This window comes from Puma concolor, chromosome B4 (assembly GCF_028749965.1).
Source record: "Puma concolor isolate L17-30 chromosome B4, mPumCon1.1.hap2, whole genome shotgun sequence".
NCBI lineage: Eukaryota > Metazoa > Chordata > Mammalia > Carnivora > Felidae > Puma > Puma concolor.
Window position 1 is genome coordinate 46,618,406 of NC_141673.1, and position 19,574 is coordinate 46,637,979.

Consider the following 19,574-nt stretch of genomic DNA (forward strand, 5'->3'; position numbering starts at 1 on the left):
AATTAACAGTAAATCTTGCATTTAGCTCCATTTAAACCTCCCTCTGCAGCTGCCCATTTGAAAAATAAAATGGTTGCCTTCTTTCACTTCAGTGGGCACAATACAAAACATCCATTGAGCTTTCCCTTTATTGCAGCCGCCAATGCCCAGCCGACTTTTAACAAACCAACCAAGCGGAATCACAATGCAGCTGCAACATTTTATGGTATTTCTGTTGGTTCTCTTTTGAGACCGAAGGTGTTAATTAGGAATCAAAGAACACAACCCTGCCAGCTTTCTTTCACAAACCATACCCTGGTCACTGCAGTTTTCAGAAGAAAATAAATCTAATAAAGGGATAAAAATGTTGTTTGTCACACCAGTAAAGTGTACTTAAGACCCTTTGATCAAAAGCTTTTTATGTAGTCTTGTCAGATGGGCTGGAAATATTGTATTTTCCCTCTTTTCTCTCCCTTCTTCATGCAGACTTCTCTGAATTTTGAATTTAAAGACTGCCTGGAAGAAAAAAATATATAAGCATAGTCATATGTGGGATTATTTATAGGTGAACACTGGTCTCATAGAGCCGAATCATTTTGTTTCTTAGAAAATTGTTCCTATTCAACAGTCCATCGTGTTACAGCTTCACACAAAACTGGGTCTTCTATTAGCATATTTACCGTATCCTAACCATAGGTTTTTATGCTTCCACTTTACATATGCAACTGTCAGTGCTCTATTTAGCGTAGATTACTAATTGCATAAATCTTTTTTGGTGTTTAAGAGAATCCTTTTTAACATACACAGAATTGAGTATTTTCATAAGCATAAAAACCGTATCTGTATACACACACGCATGCAAACATATATATAATGTTAATTTATCAAATAGTTTGTCATTTTTGTATAGTTTTTATACATCTTGAGTGTCATGCATTCAAATGTAACAGTGTGAAGTCATTACCTTTAATCTTCAGTCAAAGTTAAAAGCTTATAGTAAGTTTATGAAGTTAGCACTGCTGGGAATTAGTCAAGCCTGCCAGCTTTCTCAGCAAGAGGTTTTGCTGCTAGATGCACAAATCATGCCAAAATCCATTAATCCTGCTTGAGAGAGGCAGAAAGAAGGTCTGCTTGTTGATTTAATGTTAATGAAATGAATGGGCTCCTGAGGCTACCTACAGAGGCCCTCTAAACTGCAAAACAAATAAAGTCATTTTAAGTAATGCTCACTGCAGGAGAGTAAACAATGCTCCCAGATTTGCTGCACAAAATGGGTGTGGGTGTGGATGTGTAGAAACCTTCCATTTTCTGCAATCCTGCTACACCTGTCCCAGCACAACACCCGCAAATGTCAAGCTGATAGATTCATAGAGAATTGGAGAGACCTCAGAGCATATGCTTGCCTCTCTTATTTTATAGATGTGAAAACCGAGGCAAGGAGTTTATGCATCTTGCCAGAGGTTCTATTGCTGATAAGTGGGGTAGCTAGATCTAGTTCAGTGGTTCTCAAAACTTGACTGCATATTGCATTTGCCTTGGGGACTAAAAAATCATTCTGATGCCTAGCTTCTTCCCCCAGAGATTTTGATTGAGTTGGTATGGTGTGGGATTTAGGCCTCAAGGTGGTTAATAATCCAGATGGAGCTAATGTGCAGACAACCTGAGAACCATGGACTAGATGCTTATTTAGCACACTGCTCCTCTGCACGTCTGCTTTGTTTTGTTTTGCCGCACTATGGTGTTAATTATTTCTCATCTCTTAGGAGTATGCCAGTTGCTTTATCATCCTGTGGATAGAGTAGATAGGTGTTTAGAGATTTTGAGGTTGTTTCCAAAATGAGCTTCCGTTTCTTCCACATGTAAATGCAGAGGTGGGCCTCCATCACGGGCACGCAGGTGCAGGATGTGTGAATGTGCCTGTAGATCCCTTGAAAGACTGATGTCTACCGGTTGGGTGAGCCAACCCTACCCCAGAGACAGAAGCCAGGGTCTACGCCATGTTGGCAGGCTGTCCTCATGCCTCACTCTTCTCTCTGTCCTGCAGTCCACCTCACCTTTGAGTCTTTCTTAGCACTTTTTAAAATCCTTTTTCCTATTTGCCACAGTCTCTTCTGGGTTGTCACTTTTCTCTTATCCCCTCTCCACCTAGAGAATTTTGCTTTGCCTGAGGCAGATACTTTTCTGACTCTTCATTGAAAGCTGCTTGACTTTTGCTGCCTTCTGATTCAGCCTTCTTTGGTGATTGTTTAAACTGCTTAATAAAGCTCGGCTGAGAGATCCCACTTGTCCAATCTGTGCTGCTGGGTAACACGTAATAGGTGTCTGCCTGAACGTTCCTTCAGTTTTGGCTTTGGGGCTGTAAAAGAAATCAGCTTCCTACTTAAGTAATTCAGTAGGCACTTGAGAATTCCAGAATCATCTTTTCACATGTAGTAAGATATAAAAGTGTTCCTACAGGGGAGATTTTCCCTGTTCTTTTCAGACCTGCTCTCTTGATTTCATTGGTCATGGGTGAAGCAGCTTGCCTCTTCTGTAGGGGGAGTGTAGAGAATCTGAAGAGATGGGACACAGGGCTCATCCAGCAGAATTAAAAGGCTGTCTGGGCCAATAACCGCCCACCCATCTCTCCTCTCTGCTGGGGATCACTGGGCCTAATTCCAAGGCCCCCTGCTCAAAGACAAGCCCGAGTGGTACTTTGACCCTCTATGTAACTTTGAATCCCCTCCTCCTCACAGATTCAAGTCGTCAGCATCTATTATCCTCCAGGAAATTATTTTAGCCTCATGTCATCACTGCCTGCAAAGACCCTTCTTGCAATTGCATTGAACTAACTGCTTCTTTATCAAAGAGAGCTACCCAAATCCCTCATGAAAATTCAACTCCTTGGAAGGTACTTTCAGATGGACATAAACCTATTCCTTATATACATTTTCCCCCCTTAGAGTAGAATTATTTTTTCAGCTGTTTAATATATTTCAAAAATCAAACACATTTTTAGTGTTCCTGGGTGCATCTCTGGTTCTGAGAAAGGGTGGGTTCCCTATGTCCTTTCTGGCCTCCTGAATCCATTATCTCTTGCCTGCTGCTAACAGGAGGTCAACTGCTGGGACTGACCTTCTGATAGCCCAGGAAGTTACCAAACTGAATTTTTCCTACATACTCAAGAAAAATCATGGGAATGGGTGAGATGAAAATGATAGCAGGAAAACAATTTAAGCCCAGGACCACAAACTGTGGGCCATTCATCGAATCGTGTCTGAAGAGTGGACTTCAATCTGTAACAAAGTACTTACTTAGTCATCAGCCCTCGCGGAGCTCTATGCAGTGTCTACGAAATGCTGTATGCACCCATGTGAAAATATGAAACTTCAATCAACACACAGAATCTTCTATCTATTTGATACCAAGGATCAGAGATGAAAAAATCTTTTTACTTAACAAGTACTGGGTGATACACTACTCATTTGAAGCTGCCTCTTTTTGCTTCTCCTGTTTTTCTGCCCAGTAGGTACCTCTCTGCTATTCTCCCCTTGTTTTTAACACTGAAAATTTTTGTTTAATGAAAATTACAAAGTTTTAGGGCAACGAACTTCGCTATTTTGGGGAATAACAAGAGTCAATACTGTATTTGAAAAGCTTGGGTGTAGTGTTTTAACAACTATAATTTCATCACCAACAAAGACAATAGCATTTAACACTTAATGCATGCTCCACACAGGAGATACTGTGCACAGCGCTTTACATGAATTATTTTAGCAATCTCCACAACAATCCAGTGAGGTGGATATCATTAATTACTGCCATTTTACAGATGAGAAAACAGAGACAGAGTAGCCTGCCAAAGTTACTTAAGATAGGTCTGTGATCTTTGTCAAAGCTGTTCTCAGTTACTATTTTCCCTACTTTAGAAATATTTTACTCTTACTGTTACTGTTATGAGATTCAAATGAGAAATTGGGAGTAAAAGTGTTAACAGCACTCTCTGAATGGTTTCTCTCTCTCTCTCTCTTTCTTGGGAATTTACAAATATGTAGTCTGCCAAGTTTAGAGGGAAGGACCTCTCCACTGTCACGTTACAAGATTATACCAGAGATTATATAAGTTTGTTTCAGTTTCTGTTACACATTTGATGGACAGAAAAATGGTGCCCTACATCTTAGATGTGGAAAAGGGCAGGTTTTCTGTCGAGTTTAGGGGAACAGGAGGGACAGTGCCCCCAGAGAGAGGAAATGGTACTAACTCTCCCTTGAGTGAGCCCCGGCACAGGCGTGCATGGAGAGAAGGTGTTTTAAAATCTAGGTTTTAGGGGCACCTGGGTGGCTTGATCGGTTAAGTGTCTGACTCTTGACTTCTGCTCAGGTCATGATCTCACAGTTCCTGAGTTTTGAGCCCTGCACTGGGCCCTGCGCTGATCATGCCCAGCCTGCTTGGGATTCTGTCTCTCCCTCTCTCGTTGCTCCTCCCCTGCTTGCTCTCTATTTTTCCCTCAAAATAAATAAAAAATAAATAAATAAATAAATAAATAAATAACAAAAAACTTAAAAAAATAAAATATAGGTTTTAATGTTATTTAGGTATGGTATGGCCAATAGATTAGGAGACAATTGTTACATGAAAAGATAGTTTGTTACTCACAGTCCCCAAGAGTAGGGCCACATCTGGCCATGCAGGACCACATGGGTGAGCACCAGGGTCATTCAGAAGGAAGAAGGAGAAGGAAGAAAGCACGGGCAAGAACTTTTATTGTGGTTTCCATATGAAGGAATGGATGGTGTAAGCAGGCTAGGAACTGACTAGTTTAAATAATTTCAGCAGGTTATGGAGTGCTGGGGCCATCCGCAGCTGTCTGGTACCTGGCCCTGTGTGATTAGGATTGGCAATATTGACCTAGAGTGGAAAAGCTCTGTAGGAGCCCAATAATGAAGGTGGTGGGGGTGTGGCTTTGGATTGGTTGGCTTGCATGTGAAAGGCACACTTGCATGGGAGTCATGGATATCTCTGGGAATTTAGATAGCCCTGAGAGAGGCAGTATCTCCTGGGTCAGCAAGTCCCCAAGAGAGCAAAGCATCACAAAATGCAGAAATTGAAAAACACAATGAATACACAGGGATCCTGTGTTCTGATCTAAGTCCCAGGAAGACTCTTTCTTCTTTGGTCCAAGAAAATCTACAATTCAAGGGATATACATAGTCCAGTAACAAAAACAGACAAGCAGATCAAGTATGGTAATCAAGTGTGGTGAGTTCTATGACTGAGGTGAGCTCATCAAAATGTGGAAGCATCAGGTATAGGTTTCTGGAGTGGTGGGTCACTGGAGGCTTTCCAGAGGAGGTGATGGTTGAACTGAGTGTGGAAAGACTCATAGAAGTCAGCAAAATGAAAAAAAAGAAAAGCATTCTAAACAGATGCCCACACATGTGACTGGTCCTCTAGAGGAATGAAACATGGAAGTTGTAGGTGTAGCTTGATGTGGCTGGAGAGAAGAGAACAGAAGGGGCTAGGGAGTGGAACTGGAAGCAGGGTTTGTGGGTGAGGAATGAGACAAGAGAAGCTTACTCTGTGGGTTAACTGAGATATTAAACTTCCTCATGAAATCATGAGAACCACTGAAAGACTGAATACAAGAGAGACATGACCAGAATTGCATCTTGGACAAACTAGTGTGGTGGTAGAGAATGTGTGTGTCTTGAGGGTCTATGTAAACCAAGGTGGGAGACTGCTGCAGTCATCCAGGCAAACAGCAAGAAGAGCTTGAACTAAAGCAATTTCAGTGCTAGGCGAGAAAGGGAGTGCATACAAGAGACATGAAGACAACCTAAACTTGGTCAAATTAAAGTCACAGATGAAATTCAAATGATAATAAACACATGTTTAACTACTATTATCAGAAATGTGGGAAATTATTTATTTATTCCTCAAACTAAATCTGATTATTTCCTTCGGTTTTGCAGATTTTTAGCTGAGAAACACTTAATCTGTATCTGCAATGGGCCCCCAAAAGATGAAAAGGTTAAAATTCAGACAGAAAAATTTATGTATACAGCATACATAAGCAACAGGGTATGTGGCCACATCTAGAAAAGTAACCGGGAATTTTAGAATTCACTTGAGTATCTGGTGTTGGAACAAAAAAGTGACAAGAAGGAACACTCAACTGGGGTTTTCAGGAGCCCTGGGTTCCAATTCCATGTTTGCCAGCCACGTGGCTTTTGGGAATGTCATTTACTTCTTATGAGCATGCATTTCATCATCTGTGAAATGAAGGTGTTGGATTAGGTGACCTCCAAGGTCCTTTACATCCTAAATCCCATGAGTAGAGACAGTTTTTGCCTCATCAGAAACCTCTGACACCGATTTTAATTCTGTTTATTTGGGCAATTAGGGTAATGCTCTAGCAGTCATGATTAAATTTCAGTTTTGTACTGTGTAATGTGAACTTAGGTATACAGCTTAGTCCTTCTGGTAATTTGTGCATACAAGATTATCCTTAGTTCTTTATAGTAGAACTTACTCTACATGTAGTCGGCTATTAGCTCAAGCTCTGAATTGGTTTTACTGTAATTAACATAAATCTATCAAAATTAACCTTTCTTTCCCAATATACAATCAACTATGTTCTGAGGAGTTTCTACGGCTAAGGCAAAGAGGGCTTCAAATTACTATCTAATAGTCATTCGGAACCAGTCCATATCCACCTAACACTTCTCACAATTATAAGACCCTGGGGAAGTGGACTTTACACTGGATGGCCAGCAGCTGTAAGGTGGAAGGTCGAAACTTGCTGTTGGTTAATCATGTTGCTAAAACTTTTGAGATCTTCAAATGAGATATACTTACACCCTGGGAGAATCTGGTTTAACTAGGATTTCCTTTTGCTACCCGAGCTTGAAGACTTAATGAAAAAAGATCTTGAACTTCCTCCGTTGCACTGAGCCCCCCCCCCCCCCCAGAACAACAGCTGCCGAGAAGAGGGGGCTGCTGTGAGTGAAGGCCTCCTACCCGGGGATGGTGATGCGGCTTCCCCCAAGTTAAAATCAAACACCCCAATTTCGGTGCACTTAGAGTTGATACTTTAATCCCGAAGACTCTTCTTTCTAAACTTCCCTTCATCTTGTTGTTTGGAGCCCTGGGTGGGGAAAGTGGTGAGGGTGGGGGGAGGGTTTGAGATAAGGAAAATGCACGCTTCCAGTCCTCTGATACTATCTGCAAGCAGGGGATGGAGAAGGATAAAGAGAGACACAGGAGAAGTGGACCACCTGTGTCCTGTGCCTCCTGGTGGCCTCACAGTCTCTCCTTTCTGCCTGCACTGTTTCTTGGGTAGCAGGTTTCCTCATGTAGTCTTTCCACCTCTCTTGGCATTTTTTCCTAGGCTTTACTCTGTTGGGCAGTTGACACTGTAACAATTATAGGGTAGGTCTACGGCCAAATGCAGACATGTCTGCTAAGGGGCCCTTCGGGACAGGAAATTTGAAGAGGAAATAAGGAAGAAGATTTCTTATTTCAGTCTTAACTAGAAGACTCCAAACTCATTCTGTAGATTCATTCATCAAACATTGTGAAATAAATGTTTATTACAGAAGTCTCAATATATATATATATACAAAATAGATGACCGAGGAATGTAACTCCTTCCATGGAAATTTTTATTTGGTTTTTATAACCAAATCATCTTCACTGTATATGTATACAAAAAGTGAGAGGTTATTTTGTGCTGATAGATTTAAAGACCAATTGATTATGTAACAGAGTTCCTTCAAGTAAGTGCCTCACAAGAAAATTTATAACCTGAAAACTTCAAGCTCCATGTGGTGTTTTGTGTGTTGAACCAATAAACTCATTAAAATAACATTGGGTAAACCCAAACACAACACAATGAAATTTCTAACACAGCCCACATTAACCAACCAACTTTAAAATAATATCTTTGTTATGTACTAAGGTTAAAAATTCAGCAAATTCTTTATATTTTTTCCACTTGAGATCATGTGTGGTTTTCTACTTTCCTGAGAAGTACACTTTTGCGGGTTTTTTGATCAAAGTCAGGTTATTTTTGCAAATAGACATCTTTTGTAGAGGTCCCTGTTCTACTTAATCAAGGTTTCAAGAAAAAAAGAAGCACAAAAATATTTACCGGTTTTTTAGTGAAACATAAAAATTCTTATGTTCTTTTCTGAGTGTAGACTTTGGAAAGGAAGGCACGAACGTAAGGTTAGCCATCACAGTGTGTGTGTGTGTGTGTGTGTGTGTGTGTGTGTGTGTGTGTGTGAGTGAGTGTGTGAGGAAGAGGAGGAGGAAGGAGGAAATAAAGGAATTTGGCTGCAAAATTGAGTAACAGTTTGAAACACTTGGCTTCCAGTTGTGAAAGATGAGCAACGCTGGGGAAAAAGCTGGGCTAACAAGGGACCACTTGAGGAAAGCTTAATCTCAGCTGGCAGGCTGACGAGGAAGGTCAGCTCAGTGCACGCGTTCTCAGCTGGAGTTGGGCTCCCTTTGCCAGGACCATTGTCTTCTGCATTTCAGCTTCTGAACTAAACTGAAGGTGCCTCCACACGGCCAGCTCCTCATCTCTCCCCTTGAACGAGTCGGCTCTCCACTGTCATGCCACGTCCATGTTACGTATCCCTTCCACCCGGCAAGTGGCACAAAGGGAACCGCTTCTTATTGGCATGTTGGTGTTGTGTGTGTGTGTGTGTGTGTGACAGAGATTGCTTTCTTCCCCCTTGACAACCACAGTCCTCTTCAGAAGATGAAACCAAACTCCTTCTGAAGGCAAGGAGGGTAAAATGAACACAGGAAAAAAAAATGTGTATACATTAAAAATGAGATACTTGAAAATTACTGCTGCATAATTTTCAATTATTAATGTTAACAGGAAACTAGAGTTGAGAGGGGCGCTTTAGGAGATTTTAGAGATTATACCCTAATGTATCGTACACTTTCTAAACATCAATTCTTACTTGATGAGGTTCTCTCTATACTGAATATAATCTGTAATTCATTTAATTGGCCAACTATTGGTTTTTCATGTTGACTTTGTAATACAATAAATGATTAACACACATCAGGTTTACAGCAGCAAATGAAATGGAAGACTGAAGAAACAGAATGGATAGTTTAGGAAGAGTTTCTCTTTGTTGGAAGGAGGGAAGTTTTCTCTGATTTACCCAGATTTCTAATTTACACAGAAAGACTTCTGTATCACTGGCCAAACTGTTAAGCCATGCATAGTTTACAGATAGTAGATAAAGTAGGTAAAACTTTGACATAATTTCCATTCTGAATCAAATGATGTATGGAAACCTTTTATGATAGCAATTCATCTCATCAGTTTTAAAGGTGAAAATGAACTCACATAAAATTTGCGTATTAAGAAAGTTCATGTCTCTCAGAATTGAGAAATAGTTCCAAAGAATTCAGCTATTTTATTTGACACATAGATCTGGTCATAGAAAAAAAAAGTTTTATTTTTGACTTGGAAGTTTATTAGTCAATTGATCACTCTTTATGATACTTGGGCAGCTACCACAATTTATCTTTGACTTGGAGATAAGAAAAATGGTTTCCGTGGTAGTAATAACATGGACATATGAAAAGATACCTACTAAACTTAAAATATTGGCCCTAAGCTGTATAATGTTATTCTCATTTTATTGAAAATTAAAAGCTGCATAGCCCCATTCCTTGAAGGAATGTTTCTGTTATTAGAGCTTCATAAATTGTGTTCCTGAAAAAAAAAACATGCTGAAATATTTCAGCACCAATTCCAATTACTGTGAGGCATAACTATAAATTAGAAGGCTGGTTTTCTTGTGTTTCTGGCAAAACTGGTCCTGAAGATAAGTTCAGAGAGGGCCCAAAACATGTTGAACCATGTAAACATTTTTGCAATAAGCAGATAGGCCCACAAGTTAGGGATGATGAGAGTACCTGTGTCACAGTGTGTTTGTGGGGCATTTGAAGGAGTGAAGTACTTAGCATAATGCCTAGTACTCAGGAGGAACAATATAAATGTCAGCTGTTATTATAATGAAGTAATTTTGATATGTAAATTATGGTGTGTTTGTTAAACAGCTCATTGCATCACTGAAGCTGAATACAATTTGTCTTTCAAGTGGGGCTGGGCCATAATTGCGGAGAGCCTTCTGTAGTGTTACTTGCAGACAAGTAGTTGTTCTCTGACTGATTTTAGCCGCTGGGATTTCAGCAGCTGGTTCAGCCAATTCTGTTCAGTTCACCACTGTAAATATTTCCAGAACATCCCTTAAATGTCAGGCACTGGTGTGAGCACTCGGGTTATAAGGTGGGAACTTTCCTACCCTGTAGGGGCTCACAGTCTAGTGAGGACAGTAAATCCTGAAGGAAATAGAACTCATCATCACATCCTAGAGTGTTCTTCCACCTGACCATAAGGAAGATGGTTTCAAGGACATGGCTGGTTCCTCTGCATCCTTTCACAGTAAACTTCTGCTTCTCCAATCCCAGACTTCAACATTAAGAACAGAGGTACTGGGGCGCCTGGGTGGCGCAGTCGGTTAAGCGTCCGACTTCAGCCAGGTCACGATCTCGCGCTCCGTGAGTTCGAGCCCCGCGTCGGGCTCTGGGCTGATGGCTCAGAGCCTGGAGCCTGTTTCCGATTCTGTGTCTCCCTCTCTCTCTGCCCCTCGCCCGTTCATGCTCTGTCTCTCTCTCTCCCAAAAATAAATAAACGTTGAAAAAAAAAAAAAAAAAAAAAGAACAGAGGTACTAACGATAGGAAGGTATGAGGAAGGAGTCCAGCTTATGAAGCATCTTTTATACAGCTCCCCTACCAATGCCAATACCCTGTTAACAGTCTTTTAGCATTGCCACTAGATAATATAATACTATCTCTTGAAATCAAATGACTACTGTTCTTCTACCTACCAGTTTCAAATAAGGCATTTCCATTGGCCTCAAGGTAATACAAAAAATTACCTGGGGAAGGTAGGGGAAAATGCCAGGGATTTCAAGAATGGGCCTTGCTTCCTGTCCCTGGAGAACAAAATTAATTTTGAATTATGAAAAATTCTGCCTGTAGCCTATGAAATCTCTCCCTTTCCCATAGAAAATGAGTTCCTTGGGTGCAACCGAGAGTGTAGTTGGTGTCTTATATGTAACGAGGGAATAAAAATGTAGGTTGAAGCTGACAGATAATGGGAATAAAAGAGTTGCAGTAGGTTAGAACTCACGGGTACAGTTAACAACTGAAATTCTGCTAAGATGCATCACAAAGAGCAACAGGACTAGATAATCAGCTTGTTTTCTTTGGTACGTGGTGTGTCAGTTGTGGTTCTGATGCCAGTCTGATTCATCTTTCTACTATAAAATGAGATTCTATAAAGGAAAACATTGCAACAGGAGTGAAGACGCTGAATCTCAAAGGAAGGAATTTGCCTCCTCATGAAGAATTCAATTTACCAGAAATGTCCGCTTCTGGGGTGTTTACAAGGAAATGTGCCATTTGACAGTATTCTGAATTTATATAAATAACTGAACAAAAACAAAAAATGACTTCACAAAATTGCTCAACGCAGAGTTCACTACTGTTTTTCATTTCTATCTCATGGCATATGATTTGGGTTAATTAGAAACATCAATTTATAGCTAAAATGACTTAAATCCATGAGTTTAGTAGAAAAAATATAAAAAATGCTTTACTAAGGTAGGTAGATATGAGGCATCAGTTATAGAATTACAAATATACTGCAATGTCTTTAATTATGTGACAGCTTTATTGGGTTAATTGCTTACATGGATAATATTTCTATGCCTTTGACACTTCCACGTCTTGAAAATGAAAAAAAAATCAGATAGTTCAGATAAGAAGTTAACTATGAGAAACCATAGACCAGCTTAGACTTTCTTAACTTCTTTAAACACATCCAAGTGGGAATGGTTCCATTATCAAAACACAATTTTATTGAACTACAAAGGTTTTCCTTTTTAATTCCATCTTCTAATTCGTTTGTGATTGCTATCAGAACTCCTTTACTTTGAAGAAAACGCATAAAGAGAAAAAAGATTAAGGATCTGATTGAAGATCGTATTTCTTATATGTAAAAATTCATTTTTGTCACACAAACTCTGCCATGCACATGTAGATCATATTCAATAAAATATTTATTTTAAGTCTACACCACAAAATTGTTTGAATCAGAACCAGTATTTTAAAAAAATCACTCAGAATAATTTAGTCAATTAGTTTCAGTAATTGCCCCCGTAACAAAAACACTACTAAAACAATGCTAGGAATCCTGGGGAAAAATAAAGAATTTCTCTAAAATGAAAAAAGTTATTGACATCATTATATTTTCAACGAATTCTGAAAGCAGTCTGTAGAGCAAACTGTATAAATTTTGCAATTGATCTAAATATTAAGACTGTTAAAAGAGTTAAAGACTTTTGTAACCATTTCTAAACTACAAACATTTTCCTTGATTTAAAATACTTTTCTTTGCTTGAAGAGAAGCAGAAATATATTAAGCCATTTCAAAGAAGATTCTAAAAATATTCTTTAATTTTGAAACTGCATCTTAAATGCTTAAAACATATGTATGACACCAGGGCCATACTTAATTAGTTATAATTGAGGTTTTTGATCAGCTTTTATTAATTCCAGTTTTTCTAACTATGTGTAAAATTAAATTTTGTTAGAAAGTTACATATGGAAAAGTAAGCAAATTATACGAAAATTAAAAAAAAACAAAACACAATTCATTCTCCCCGTTCCTTTAGTTCATGTGACATGAATTTGCTTGTGGATGAAATGTTCATGTCTTTAAGCAACAGCAGGGAAAAACTCAGTTTTCATTTAAAAATAAAATGGCTGTTCTAGATCAATAAAGAAAAGTATATTTTCTGTACTAAACTATATTAGGATGTTCATACAGATTTAATTATCTATCTGGATGCCACCCTAACTGGATGAAAGACACATCTAAGTAGCATAGGCGAACTTGCTTTTAAGACCCAATTAGCAAAAAATGTCCACATTTCACGCATTAAAATAGTTTCCCTATAATAAGATTATATGCTAGAGCTACTTTATTTCTGACAGATCACTACTGGTAGATTGAGTTGTATTAAACATTGTAAACAATTATTGCCTGCTTTTATGTCTCAACCCTAGTGTTTTCCTTATTTTATTTAGAGTGCGCTTTATTAGCCTATTTATTATCTTGTGTCATCAGAGCCCAACACAATTGGAAGAGAGAGAGAGAAAGAGATAATGAGAAAGAGAGAGAGAGAGAGAGAGAGACAAGGAAGGAGAGAGAGAGAGATTAAGACTGAGATTTTCCAGTGTTTCCACCACGTTCGGTGGTCCAATTAAAGATCTACTGGGGAATGCAGTGCAGCAAGGAAATAGAATTAATATTAATGTTTAGAGTGGCTTAAGACTGAGATTTTCTGGGGGAAAAAGATTATAAAACTGGACATAAATAGCTCTTGCCTTATGTGAAGAGATTTAGGAAACTTTCTTTACCTATGAGTCTAACTGGCCAGTTATCAGATTATGGCAAGTCCATCTGCCAAATGTTTACAGCTGCAACTTGCCATCATCAATCTGTTTGAAGAAAATTAAATGCTTGTTCTTTTGTGGGGAGGGGAGGAAGATTAAGAGATAATATTTCGACTCAAATAAATGGTGATAACCTGCTACAAACAACAGAAGACAGTAGTCTGGCTTTTTACCCACATCAGTCCTGGCATACTTCCATGTTCTCGCCAAAGCTTAATTACCACGGGGCCCCAGTGGTTAAGGGACTATAACTCAGTGGTCTCTTTCAAGAGCAGAGGGAAATTATTTCTTAAAATAAGCAAACCACTACAATACACGCTTATTTATTTGAATATGAGTAAATAGAAATTTCTCTTTTAGGCTATGAGTGTGTAAGTGAAGGCAGAAATGGGTCAGATAATTCTAGGTGTAACCAAAAGAGGGCACCATCTGCCCTTAATGTCTGCACAGAGTTCCTGTAGTTGTAAAAACAAAACCCAAAAAACCCCTAAACCCCTCAACTCACAAAGAAAAGGCATCCCGTAGCTCCTGACATTTTGTCCGCTAAAGGAGACCAAATTCTGAAATCGCACGTTATGAAGAACATCACTTTGGATACTTATGTCAGGACTCATTTCTACATTTAGCACTCCTTTTGCCTGAGATGTTAGCCACAAGAAGCAAGTATTTAACATTCTCTGTGACACTTTTCAGACACTTTGAGATGAATATTTCATAGGGCACTGAGAAAATTTCCCCTTAGGCCAGAGTGCAGGCTATCATCAAAGGGCAGGACAAAAAGATGACAATTAACTTCCTAATGGTATCTTAACTCCAAGGGGCTATCTATAATGATAGATAGATAAGGAACAGTGGCAGGATGATCTGACACATGGAGGACACAGTTAAATGCATTTGAGGTATGTGGGAAATAATTTGAAACAGCATTTGGTACCAACTTTTAGTAACAGAACAAATGTTCATTCTTTCAAGTGGGAGAAAAAAGCATCCTGACGCTACTCACAAATTTATTTTCTGTATTCTTAAACATGCTTTATAACAAGTGCATGACTTAAATAGTTAAGTGTTTGGGGGGGGGGGATTGCACACCTCTCTTGCATATAATCAATTTCCTCAGGGTGATGGGGAAGAAGAGTTCCAGGCTCTTAAGGGTAGTTGCCAAACTGCTCTCAAAAATTCACTATACAGAAGACCACGGGATTCTTGAAACAATGAGTTTAGCATTTAAACCAGAGACTGGGGATGAGCATTTCACTTCGTAGTACAGGCGGCTGTAAATGTGAATTCTTAGAGAACGGTCAGAACAAATAATTTTATAATCCTCTCAAGTAAAGAAAAGCACCCCAAATAGTTTTATGGTCAGATAAGAAGGAGACTGCCATTTGCTAATACTAAACTCCAGTATTTCTTTTCAATGAAATAGTAAAGCAAACCGAAAAAAATTTTTTCTTTCTTTCTCATTCTGTCTCTAGAAAAAGAATCACTATCTAGTGGATGGCGTTGTGCAAGCCTCTTCATGCTTCTTTTCTCCAGAAAACAACTAAACACAGGAAAGAACGAGTTCACAAACATCCCAACTCGCCCCTGCCAAGGTACATCAGAGAAGCCGAAACCAGGATTGCGTGGGCTTGGGGTGGGCTCACCGCAGTGATTCGAATTAAAACCTAAACGTGTCACCTTGAGACCACGAGTACCCTTTTTTCCAGGGTGGCCCCGACCCTAGTCTCTCTGCCCGAAGGAACCGAGCCTCATATGCTCCACGGATTTGAGGGGAGTTGTCGCCTTGGTTTCCGAGAATCGGGTTCCTCCTGGGTCACTTCATCTAACCCAACCACCTGTTACCCTTCGGGCCTAGGTGTTCCAGAGACAAAGTTACGGACTGAGCCGCCGCCTGGTCTTCGCGGTTGGGGCTTCGGAGGCTGTGGTGGGGGGCGGGGGGAGTGGGAGGAGCCCCGAAGGATGACCGAGAGCTTCGGGTCTCCTCCGGGGTGTCGGCGTCGCTGTTTACCCTCCCCGCCGCCTTCAGCCCACTTCCCTTTTCCTCCCGGGGAGGAGGAGATGGTTAAAGATTACACCGTGGCCGCGGGCACTTCAAAGGGCGGCTCGGGCAGCCAAAGGTGAAGATAACGTTCTGGCAGCTCTAATCAGGGTTTGTGGTTGCCACATTTTAATCACTTCATTAAAAAAAAAAAAAAAAAAAAAAAGAGAGAGAGAGAGAGAAAAAAAAAAGAAAAAAGAGAAAGAAAGGAAGAAGAGAGGAAGAAAAAAGTTTCCATCACACGCCCATGCAAGGGATGCACAGCAAGTTCTTTTGGGGGTGGGCAAGCTGGAGTTCTCCTTTGGGGAAACTTTTTACAGGTCTTGGTGGAACGCGGCTGGGCGCGGAGGGGAGGTTGGGGCAGCGACCAACTGGGCAGCCCGTCCTTAGGTTCCAGGCTCAGGGGCGCAAATGCCCACGGAGCAGGCAAATGCCTGCACCGGGAAGACTTCGACCTGCGACCTGACTGGAGCTGGACCGGGAAGCTGCGAGCACTGGCGCTTTTCGGGGCTTGCACCCGAAGCAGTTTCTCCGCGGGCCCTTAGAAAGTGCGCGCGTGCTCCCCCGAGACACGTGCATTTCCCAGGGGCCCAAACACGTCTGTCCAAGATGCCCTCTGCAAACCAGTCCACCCCCTCCAGACCCCCGGGCCGGTCTGCGGCTAACCTCCCTTCCCCTAATTGCCCCCTTCCCGGAGCCGAGGGGGGCGCACTTACAGGTAGGAGGTGAAGACGCTGAGGTTGGAAGGCAGCTCCGAGAGCCCCAGGTCGGAGCAGTCCACCCTGAGCAGCATCCTGCCGTCGGGCTCGCACTGACAGTGCGCGGGGCACCCCCGCAGCAGCGCGCCCGGCCTCGGCGAGCCGCCCCCGGCCGCCAGCTGCAGCAGGACGGGCAAGGACAGAAGCACGCCGACCCGGGAGGTGTCCATGGTGCCCGGGCGGGGATCCGCGAGCGGGGCGCGGGGGGAGGGCAGCGTCCGGGTTGCCGCCGGCCTCTGCGGCTCGGAGGGCGCCCGCAGCGCGGGGCGCCGCGCTCCTGCCCCACGGCGGGGGCGCCGAGGAGAAGCGCGGCGGGGCCGGGCCGTGCCCGCTGCCGCCACGCGGGCCTCCGGCTGCAGCCGCTGCAGGGGCAGAGAGCGTTGCTGCTGCAGGCGGCCTGCTCTGTGTGGAGCAGCATCTCCGCTCGCACGCTTGTTTTTTAAAGCGCTCCGGGCCGAATTGCGCGCCCAGTGACGTCAGCGCAGCCCGGCTTCCCAGGCACCCCCCGCCCGGCCTCCCTTTCCCTCCTCCGGCCCCCTCCCTCCTTTCCCGATCCCGGGCCGGGAGACGGCTGGCGGCGCGAGGTGCAGGCGAGTTCTCGGCGCTGGGGCTTGGCCGCCGAGGGGCGCATTCTGGCTCTCTGCACCGTGTGAGGGCCAGGGGACCCCCACCTTCATTCCCTTATGCGTCTCGGTGACCCGGATCCCAGAACAGAAAGGGACCTGCCTGAGGGACACAGATGCTCAGGGACCGAAGGATGCTGCACACTTTCTCAAAGACCACTTCTAATAATGGATGGAATACATGGAGTGATTTAAAAAAAAAAAAAAAAAAAAAGACTAAAATACAATCCAGAAAAATAGTTAAAGTTATCAGGGTAAGGAGGCAGGCATTCCCGGGCGAACGATGGGTGGCCTTTTTGATCTTTACCTCAGGGCACACAGTGTAGCTCCCTTTTGCCCTAAAATCAAAGTGCCAGGTTAATGGCTAAATAAATACGGCTTATGAACAAGTGCTGCAATGCTGCCTTCCTAACTCTTGGGGCGAGAAGTCCAAGTGGCTATTTTTTCAAACTGACTTAAGATCCCCCGGAAGTCACCTTTGGTAAGGCAATGCCTCGACCAGACACACAGATGGCTGTTTGCTTTTGCTTAGGGGGCCTTTCTTCCCAAGTGCCCCAGGGTTCTCAAAGTGCAGGCCCCGCAGGTGAGAGGCACTGACTGGGCTCCGAGAACCCCTGCCCAGTACCCAGTGCAAAATGCGTGTTCTCACACACTTCAGCACGTGTCCTACAGTGAACCTGCAGAAGAAAGAAAAAGGACTTAGGGCTTTCTTGAAGAGAGGGCCTCAGTGGGAACCAGTCAACCGTCTCCAGACCTGAGAGAGTGGCTCAAAGAGGTGACAGCCCAAGCCTGTCACATCAACTCACAAAATTGCACAATTTTCACTCTGGGGCACAATGCCTCCTTGCTTCAGGAAGGTGGAAAACCCTTTTGGCTCTCAAGCCCTCTCAATATTCTTCTACTTAGCCTTTCCCACCAAATTTCTCATAGAAACTTCTGAATTTTCCAATTGGGAAGCTATTTTTCCTTTTTGTTAGGTATATCCACCCTCTTTCACTGAAGGAACGACCCTCAAAACGGGCTGATCACCTGTGGAACTTTTATGATAATATAGGTACCTAGACCTATATTCAGTATTCTGAACATGTCCTTTTCTTGGGTGAATCCCATCATTAGCAAGTTTGTAATTCTCTGGATTAGATGGAGGGACAGAGAGGCTAAGAATTATAAACTCCATCCTCCTCATTTTGCAAATAAAGAAACTGTGGCCCCCCAAGATTTGGGGAAGTTTGACAGTGGCTGCTGAAAACTGTGAGTTAACCCTGGTTTTGGGCTATCAGTCCTGGACTGTTTCTTCACTTGTCCCTGTTCACACCACATCCCCTACCATCACTTTGCTTATTCTCACATTATTTTTGTTTCTCCAGCCATTCCTTCCACGTGCATAGAATGCCTACTAATTACCTATTTGCCTTCCTTTTTTTTTTCTTTCCCCAGCTTACCTATTTTGTAAGCACAACTCAAGACATATTCTTTCTGTGAACCCTCCCATGTATGACCTTAGTCTGCATTAATCATCAGGCAACCAGTATTTGTCGAATGACTATGATCACGATGAAGTGGCAACGTCATGGAGCTTGCAGTCTGAAGGGGAACACAGACTCTGAGCACGAATCCTGCGGAAGATGAATCTCACTGAACAGTATGTTATAAATACCATAAAACTTAGTTCTGAAGTTTTCTTGAAAGCATATTTGTTTTGTTTTGCCAGCTTTATTGTAACAACTTTGGAGGCAGGGACTGGGCCATTTGTCTTATCTTTACCTGTAAGACTGAAGCTCACAGTAGTGACCGCAAACCTCACAAATATTTACTGGCTGATCGATTTATCAACACAGGCATCCAAATATGGTTGTGTCCACCGTCTGCCTAAAAACTTTTGGCAATACCTTCTTGACTTCAGGGTTGCTTAAAAGGGCACAGCACTTTAGTTGTAGAATGAATCAGGCAGAACTGACCTGAATGTAAGTTATGCCAGTTTCAGGCTATTTGATCAGAGGCACAGAAAGAGCCCACCTGAATTGGTTACTTTCTCTGTAAAAGGGGGATAATTATTCACCAGTGTTGTTCTAAGGTGAAAATGTCTGGAACTTGGTCTAGAGCAGAGTAGACTTTCAATCTGTGTTAGTGCCTTTCCTCTTCTTTCAGGAATTGAAGCTCGTTAATAAATTCATGTAGAGCAGAATTTCTGATTCAATTACGTGGGGGCAGACAACTGTGCTGAATGAAGCCAGGGATAATGAGTATGTATGTATGTATGTATGTATGTGTCTATCTATCTATCTATCTATCTATCTATCTATCTATCTATCATCTATGTACTTGCCCAATATTTCTTCTCTCTCCTTTTGGTAGGAACACTCCACACTTCTCCTTGGAAAACTACCTCCCAAACCTGAAGTAGTTCTGGTAGTATCTGAAGTATCTTGAACTATCTATTATGCGGTTCTGCCTCCCGCTCCCCCCCCCCCCCCCCCCCGGGCAAGTATACAACCCAAGCAAAGCAATCTGAATCTGTCTGGGGGATTGTTATAGACCCTGGGGTGAGAAGATCTTCTCTGGCTTCTTGAGCTGGAAGGACAAGGAAATTTGGAGTCAGGGGGGTTGCCATTCTGCTATAGAGAAAACTCACTGGATAT

At 42.2% G+C, this 19,574-nt stretch overlaps 1 protein-coding gene across 3 annotated transcripts in view; it reads right to left on the reverse strand.

The window, feature by feature from the left end:
• Positions 1-16,719, reverse strand: part of LGR5 (leucine rich repeat containing G protein-coupled receptor 5) — a 132,637-nt gene extending 115,918 nt beyond the window's left edge. For 2 of the 3 annotated variants that reach the window (XM_086712815.1, XM_086712814.1), the window contains exon 1: positions 16,271-16,717. In XM_086712815.1, the coding sequence (XP_086568941.1) occupies positions 16,271-16,482 (212 nt within the window). In that variant the 5' untranslated portion in view covers positions 16,483-16,717. Of the gene's footprint in view, positions 1-16,270 lie in introns of all 3 variants that reach the window. The other variant, XM_086712816.1, reaches the window with a different exon arrangement.
• Positions 16,720-19,574: the final 2,855 nt, after the last annotated feature.